At 36.8% G+C, this 8,616-nt stretch overlaps 1 protein-coding gene across 1 annotated transcript; it reads left to right on the top strand.

Moving 5' to 3' along the window:
- Positions 1-266: 266 nt before the first annotated feature.
- LOC100933401 (N-acetyltransferase 8-like) lies at positions 267-2,502 on the top strand. The gene has a single exon (XM_031958551.1). The coding sequence runs from the start codon at positions 457-459 to the stop codon at positions 1,147-1,149; it is 693 nt and encodes a 230-aa protein (XP_031814411.1). The 5' UTR covers positions 267-456; the 3' UTR covers positions 1,150-2,502.
- The last annotated feature ends 6,114 nt before the right edge of the window (positions 2,503-8,616 follow it).

Genomic DNA, 8,616 nt, shown 5'->3' with positions numbered 1-8,616 from the left:
TTCTTTAATATTTGGGACAATTTATAAAATGTGGGGTTGATAAGATAATCAGAGATAATCTAGTTCAATTCTTTTGTACAAATTCTGTCCAAGATCACAGTCAGTATTAGAAAAAAAATTCATCAGCCTCTCACAGCCTGAGTACTTTCCACTACATTAGGCTGCTTTTAAGTATGAGATGCTGGAGTTAAATGTCAAAAGAGTAGGTTTTTGAGATTATCTAAACCCAGTAAGACTGATGCAAGTAAGAGCAGTAGCAGCAGACTAGGAGGGAGTCCTGAGCCAGGGAGTCCTGAGCCAGGGAGTCCTGAGCCAGGAAGTCCAGAGCCAGGGAGTCCTGGGCCAGGGAGTCCAGAGCCAGGGAGTCCTGAGCCAGGGAGTAGGCGGGGCTCTGAGACCGTGGCCAGACTTAAGAAAGGGGGCGCTCGCGAGCACTTCTGACTGGGAAAGACTGCAATGGCCTGGGAAGTGGGTGAAGCCGGGGGTTTCTTACTCCGGGAATTCCAGCCCGGGGATGCGGACGCGGTGCGGGAGCTATTCGCCGCAGGGATGGGCGAGTACGGGCCGGCCCTGTGCGCCCATGTGTTTCAGCAGCCATGGGTGATGCTTACCCTGACCGGCGCCTTCCTGCTCTTGGTGGCCAGCGCACACTCCCTGCTGCTGCCCGTGCTGGTCCTGGCGCTGCTGCTGGCAGCCGGCCACCTGGTGCTCGGCCAGATCTGGGCCCAGTACATCCGGCGCTGCCTCTCTCAGGACCTGAAGGATATTGGAGACGCGTACGCGCCACAGTGCGGGGCTCGGTTCTGGGTGGCTGAGGCCGGAGGCCAAGTCGTGGGTATGGTGGGCGCACGGCCCGAGGAGGGCCACGGCCCCTCCGGTGTGCTGGAGCTAAAACGCATGGTGGTGCGCCGAGACCACCGGGGCCGGGGCGTGGGCAAAGCGCTGGGACGAGCTGTGCTGGCCTTCGCCTGCGAGCAGGGATGCCGCGCCGTGGTGCTCGTCACTCACCGTTTGCAGCGGGAAGCCCGGAGCCTTTATCTCAGCCTGGGCTTCCGGCCCGAGACACCGCAGCCGTTTCCCAGCTTCTACGGACGCCTGGTGGACTTCACACTCACCCGCTACCGTTATGACCTTGCCCCTGGGGAGTAAGGCGCCGCTGCCTGGGGACGACCTTGTACAGGAGGACGGAGTATCCTGGAATAAGAGAGAGAGAGAGCAGATCTGGAACCCCTTTCTCTTTGGCTCAGGGAGGGACCCAGCTCAAAACGTTATTGCATTTAGGATTAACTGGCCTTGGGATTTCAGGGAGCCGTGAGCGTGTATATATGTGTGCGTATTTGCTTCCTGAACCAGTCATTTCAGCGCCTGGGGACACAGTTACCAGAGACCAGATTGTACTTTGTAATTTCTAAGGTTTCTGGAATCTGTTAAATAACGGGGCTATGCAATGGAGAGAAGTGATGAAGTATATTATATTGCAGCATATAGTATATGCTTTTTTTTTTTTTTGTTAAATATCCCCCCCCCCTTTTTTTTGTTAAATATTCAAGTTATTGTTGTTATGGCTTTGGGGTTAAGGGGTACTAATATACCTGGAAAGAAGAAAGACCAGAAGATTAAAAAAACAAAAACTATTAAATGCCTTCTTCCTTGAATTTTCTGAACTACTCTAAATTGTATTAGCAATCCTACCCTTTCTCTCCCTGCTTCCCCGGAGTTGCTAGAGCTTACTATTAAACATATCAAAAATAAGTTCCCAAATGAGTACCTAGCATGTCTGAAATTCTTTCATTGTCTTTATGAGCACTATTTCAAATTTATCTTGTTATAATTTCACTAGGAGTTAATAAAAGCCTTTCTTAAAATTAAGGTAATATTTGGAAGATTAAGCTAATTGGACATTCATTCATCTTATTATGAATTAGTTGTAAAATCAAAAATATGTCTAAAATCTATTTTTTAATAATTGCAGAGCTCATGCCCCAGGGCAACAAAAATGAATAATACCTAGTAGCTCTCTTCATCCATAATTTGAGTATGGGAAAGAGGACTTAAACAAAATGTTATTTGTTGTTCAGTGATTTTCCAATCCTGTCTGACTATTTCTAAATGGTGAAGAAACTGAGGTAACAAGGTTAAGTGACTTGTTCAGAGTCACATTATTAGTGTTTGATACTGAATTTGAACTCAAGGCCCAGCACCAATCACTGCCCCACCTAGTTGTCCTTTATATAAAATAGAATAAAACTAATAAGAAATTGAGTTCAATGAAAGATGAGGCTTAAAATATGAGAAGGCAGTTAAAGGGATATTAGGGAAGATTTTATGAAAGAGTTGAGACCAAATTGTTCCTTGAACAGAAATGTAAAATGAGAAAATAAAATGAAGTTTCATTGATGAAGAGAGAGAAGTCATTTCAAAAAATTAGATGCTACAGAGATGGATGGCCCCAACTGAGGTTAAATGTTAAAATGTTTAAAAACGTTAAAAAAAAAAAAAAAGTGAAGAAATGTAAAATGTTTGATAAAGAATACCAGTAATACAGCACAGAAAAAGAAGTTGAAAAGGTCAAAACAATTTAACTTTAAAAACTCCCCAAATTCTATGATATTTTAACAAAAGGTTTACAAATGAATTTGTACCAAACCCACACAAAAAAGTGGAGGACTAAATCCCAAATGAATGATATTTCAAATTCTTTGAGTGGTTTATTGTTACAGCATAACCACATAAAATAAGGTATTGGTCTGCTAATGATGTGAGATCTACTTTAACTTTGTAAATCTTTCAATTTGTAGTATGCAAATTATTTAGGTTGTACTAGAGTTATCTGCATACAGAATAGTTTTCTAGATGTGTATGTTCAGTATATGATGTAACTTATTTTATTTGGGAGATGAAAAATCTAGATGTCTTTCTCATTGTTTCTCACCCTGTTTGCTTCAGTATTAATACTATGGATTGACTGTCATAGATTTAGAGCTCTTTGGTGAAGTTTTGAAGATTATCTTTTTTGGATGATGCTCTGTTTTTGCAGGTGAACAGCAAGAACCCTCAGTAAAAGAAACAAGTCCATTTTTCTCATAAGAAGAGTCTACATCAATATGTATTCTGTTATTACATGATGAAAAACATTAAAATTTTTTCTACTCAGAAAATATTGCTATGTAATAAATGGGGAAACCAAAGTAGCTAAAATTATGAATCTTTTACAAAAACTTGAATGTTCCAAAAGATAATGTAGCTATATAAAATGGTCAAAACTATAATTGTTGTGACATTGGATTATGTTTATTAACATTTTTTCCTGATAGGTGCATATAAAAACATGGCCAAAAAGAACAATTTCAGATGAAATGGATTTGAAAGCCTATAAATCCAAATGTTTGTAACATTATATTATAGCTAAAAAAAAATTCGTGCACAAGTTTTTCAATTGTAAAAAAAAAAAATTAAAACAACATAAATGGGAGTGTTACTAAGCACAGAATTTGCTTCTCTATAAGACAGCAAAGTGGATACAAGTTCACAAATTCAGATGAAGATTAGAATATTTATGTGTAAATAGTTTGGGGATGAGCCTATGGCTATGTCATTGCCCCAAGTAGCTTTTGTGGGTTTTCATGATTCAAATGACACTAATAATACTTTTGAGTTTAATGCCTGACCAGTAGGCTGTTTTTTTGGCAGTGTATAAGTGATTTTGTGTATATTTATGTGCCTGAGCATAGTTTTTAACTTTTGCCAGGAAAGTCAGTATAAATTTTTTTTCTTTTAATAAAAATGTTTAAAAGTAGTAATCAAATTTGCTATAGTTTTATTTTTGCTTTAAAGGTATAATGGTTTATTAAGGGGGGGAAAAAAAAAAACATTGTAGAGTGCATATGCAGCTCCCAGTGCTACTAGGTGAGACCAGAATCAGTTTATAATGTAAATGAGAAATATTTAACAAATAAAAATACAATATACAGATAATGCTACGTTGCACTTTTCAAAGTCTATATGTGAACAGAAAGTATGCCCCATTTCTATTTGAGTTTAACACACCTGAAAGGGATGTGAGCTTGAATCATAGGCACCACACCTACTTCTGGTGTCAGCAAGAGCAAATTTAAATTTGCAGCTGATTTTCGATTTCTAACTATTTAAATGAGGATGACAACTAAAACTACCAATCTCACAGACTTTTAGGATTATAATAAATTATAAACAGGATTATTTATATATAATATATATAAATATTTATATATTATATATAATATTATATATATGTTATATATAAATTATAATAAAGGTATAATAAATTATGTGATACAATATACTACATTGCAGAAAAATAGGTTTTATGTTGCAATACATCAAAAATTCTCTAGGCCACCTCATGAAGGAAATCATGTCATGACTTATTCCAACCTTCTCTTTCAGGACCCAGTAAAATGTTTTCCATACTCTTAGTTGATTAGCCCACATTTACACTACTGGATTCAGTTTTGGCAAGACATTTTGCAAAACACTTTGAAAAATGTAGATTATTTTCGAAAATAGTGAGGAGCATAGGGAAGAATCTTGAGATTATGACATTTCAGGATCAGTTGAAGGTTCTAAAGATTTTATGCTTCAGGCAGAGAAGATTTAGGAGAGACAGAATTGTTGTCTTCAAGTATCTGAAACTTAGTCCAATGGAAAGAAATTGTGATTCTGTGCATTATCTCAGAAAGAACTAAGAAAACCAGTGGAAATTGCAAATTGACACATTTAGGAAAAATTTCCTAATAACTAGAATTATCCCAATGTGATTTAACAAGACCAAGGTAGTAGTATATTCTCCCTGATTATAGCTTTTGTAGCAAGGACTAGATTTCCATTAATTTATCTAATTTTATATGTAACATATATTAGATTGAATATATATATATAATTTATAGTATATTAGATTATAAATTATATATATTATATATCATGTTAGTCTATATATAGTCTATATATATGAATATATATACGTATATATAGTCTATATATATATCATATATTATTAATCATATTAGATTGAATAACTTTTGAAATCCAGTCCAACATTATGATTGTGTTTTTTTTTTTTTAGTTTTTTCTCCTAAATTGCAGTAAAATAAAGTAGTTTTTAAATAGGTATGACAATTATCTAACGATGAGCAATAAACTGAAATATCTTTTTAAAATAAGATTAACTTTAAATATTTTAGCTTGTTAAACTACTGTCACTAGGGTTAACATAAATGATCTTTGTTAAGAAAAAAGGTAAAAACAGAAAAGATAAGTATAAATTACTGTTGTTTTATTGTTCATTCTCTAAGGGAACCATGATATCAGGGAGGTGATGCCATAACATGCATGTAAATTGAATTGAAGTGAGGGAGAGCTGTGCAAGGTCACCTTCCTCACTTTGCCCTCCAGAGCAATCCGGTTCCAGTGGCCACAAGTAGATGATGACTATTGAACAGAGATCAGTAAGAGAGATGAACTTAGCCCTATTGAATGAGGACTGCTTGAACTACTTAAATTAGACTTTATTTTGTTATCAGTCCTCCTAGAAGGGGTCGGGTTATAAAACTGTTGGATCATAGAGACCTTAACCTTGTTCTGTAGTTTCTTTTGGATGACAGTGATTTTTTAATCTGGAAATGAGATTTTTTTTTTATCCTGTAGATTGTATTCTCCTTGAATTTACGATGAGAAAAAGATTCCCTCAAAGAAGCAGTCCTATAATTCTCCAGGGTAGTTAATGATTCATTTTTCATATCTTTTAAAACTCCAAAAACATGAAGAAAAATAACTTTAAAGGCATATAAGTAGCCTGAGTGGGATCATGGTAGTGGACAAAGATCTGGCCATAGCTCTAACAAGTTCTGTTTTGATATATTGACTTTGTGGCTCTTGTAAATTTCTTGGTGCCCACAGGCTATTTTTAGAAAGATTAAATAGCAGAGGAGACAGTATTTTAAGAAGCTTCCTCATTGGACATTCCCAATACCAGTGAAATCAAAGATCCAAAACTAATAAAAAATGTGGCCTATTATATGGAGTCTTTTAACAAATACATCTTTTCTGTTTACTGAAATAGCTGATGTAGCACAAGATGTTATTTAGGCACTAGATGATGTGCTTTAGGGAAATCACCAAAACTTGAGATTCAGTCATGTGAAGAATTCATAATGGCCATTCTCTTTGGCAAGAAACAAGTTTACTTAGGGAAGAATTTACAGACAAAATGATGGAATACATTAGAAACAGAGTGGGAAAGCATATGAAAGAAAGTGAGTACTCCATGACATTGGGGCATACCTTTAGCTGGCAGGTTAAATTCTAAAAAAGGACTTAGCACTATAAAAGAGTTAGCTAGTTATAAGGAGGAGAAGCATAGTGGAGTTAGGAGTGATAAGAGAAAAAGGGAAGGGAAAAGACACTATGAAACAGTACTAGTGGTAGACTAACCCAAAGGAGGGCAGTAAGGAAACCATGGCTCATAAGCCATTTTATAGCTTCCAGAACTTGACATAACTTGGATTTCTGACTGGATTAAATCCAGAGGGTGGGACCACAGAAGTAAACTGATCTCAGTTATTAGAGTTTTGTTTCTGATTGCTCCAAAGAATAATTTTTATGAATAGTTCAGTTTCTGTCGACCATACCCAGCATTCAGGGACTCATCATTTATTGTTTAAGAAAATAAATTTCTTAAAAAAAAAAAAAATTCTAAAACATGTCATGGCTTAGGAACTGGAAGAAATAGCCTGAACGAACATAAACTAAATCCTTTCATGATCACTTAGTGCAACCAGAAACTGTAATATTAACTAATTGCCAACTTGGTGTGGGGGGGGGCAGGTCAAAGAACAAACAAAACAAAACAAAACAAAAAAAAATGTCAGAATTGAATGAAATATGCAGAAGAGGAAAAATGGCAAAAAGGAAAAGGTGTAGAAAACTCTAGTTGAGGTAATTACGAAGCAAAGGAAGACTTAGTTAGATGCCTTAATGGCAATTACTTGCATTGAACAGTTAGAGAGCAGGAAGGAGATGGAGAATGAGAAAAGAGGAACATGATTATTCTGAGCCAGGACTCTGCTTAAGTTCCAAGATAGCAATTAAATATCTACAATCTGCATTAGTTGGCCAATAGAATTTATTAAGCACTTGCTATGTGCCAGATGTTTTGCTGGGTGCTAGAAATACAAAAAGACCAAAAAAAAAAAAATTTCCTGATTTCAAGAATCCCACAGTTTAGTGGAATCAATGGAGATTAGTTAATTACAGGTATCCTGATCTCTACTTGTCAAAACCTATTCTGTGTCTTCTCTTATAATAAGACACCTGGTGTCATGGAAAGAGTACTGAACTTGAAATCTGGAAGATGTGTGTTTAGATTCTAACTACCATTTGTACATTGGCATTTTCTTTTACTTTTGAATCAGGGCCTTGGTAATGGGATGCCTAAAAGGAGAGGGAAAAAAAATAGGATAGTATATTCAGTCCTAATCTAAAATCTTGGGACAGTTGTAAAGTTTTTCTCACAATTCCTATAATTGCACAATTACATTAAGTCAAGTACAGATCATCTAGGGGACTCACAGTGGAGTAGTTCTTAGAAGAGAGATTAGCATCGAGGTAAAAATTCAGATAAAGTTTCTTCTTAATAGAGGCACACCACTAATTAAACACTCCTTTAACCTGTGGTGGCATGGGAAGGGTAAAAGATAGAAGTTGGAACAGCACAAAGTTAGGGGGACAGAGTGTGCATAAATGATAGTCCCAGATGTTTCATGTCATTCACTACTTTTATCATTATCTAAATCCTGTAACTATTATGTTTGATAGTAAATCTGTCTAGTTCTATTTCTTTTTTTTCCCTTAGGAAACTCATTTATTGCCAATTATTCTGCCCTTTTAAATTATCAATTGGTATATAGTGTAAAGGGCTGAAACTCTTAAAAGGTGTGCTTGAATCAGACAATCAAGCACTTAGGCTAATTATCCATTCCACAATGACTATTAGAATATGTCTGGAAAAATGGCCCTTCTCACCATTGGTGCTTACTCAATGTTTGGTGTATATAGATAATCATAGACAAGGATTAGAGGGTGGGGTGAAACAAGCCAAACTTCACTTGGGCACAGCATGAGGAGGAGAGAGGTTGGTGACTTTGGACTCTAGAATCTGAGCCTTCTAGCAGTTTTGTCTGTCTTCTTCACTTCTCCCCTTAAAGACCAAGGACTTTAATTTATCCTGACTCTAGCTGCTCTTGAGGTCTCCAGAGAGCTAGACTGGACCTTACATTTTGGCACCCAACGTGAAGTAAGGACCCTAATTTCACTGAAGAAGTCCCCAGCGATCAGGAAATGGGATGAGTATTTTAACAGACAAACAGGGAACTTACTTTGTTAAGGGCTAACCTAGTAACTCGTTTGCTAGCTGAAATGAGGCAGATATTAGGAAAAGATTCTCCTCCACTCCCTCCCCCAACCCCAACTCCACCCCTACCTCCAGGAAGATGTACAGGAAGCATATCCAGACTGATAAAGAGACAGGGTTTAATTGTAACTTGGGAGCAGATTGATGCATTCATGGATCATTATAATGCA

Source organism: Sarcophilus harrisii, chromosome 3 (assembly GCF_902635505.1).
Source record: "Sarcophilus harrisii chromosome 3, mSarHar1.11, whole genome shotgun sequence".
NCBI lineage: Eukaryota > Metazoa > Chordata > Mammalia > Dasyuromorphia > Dasyuridae > Sarcophilus > Sarcophilus harrisii.
This window is presented reverse-complemented; position numbering and strand designations above follow the sequence as displayed.

What these genes read in the sequence shown, in the direction of transcription:
- LOC100933401 (XM_031958551.1), top strand. Translation starts at nt 457, where the DNA reads ATGGCCTGGGAAGTGGGTGAAGCCGGGGGTTTCTTACTCCGGGAATTC.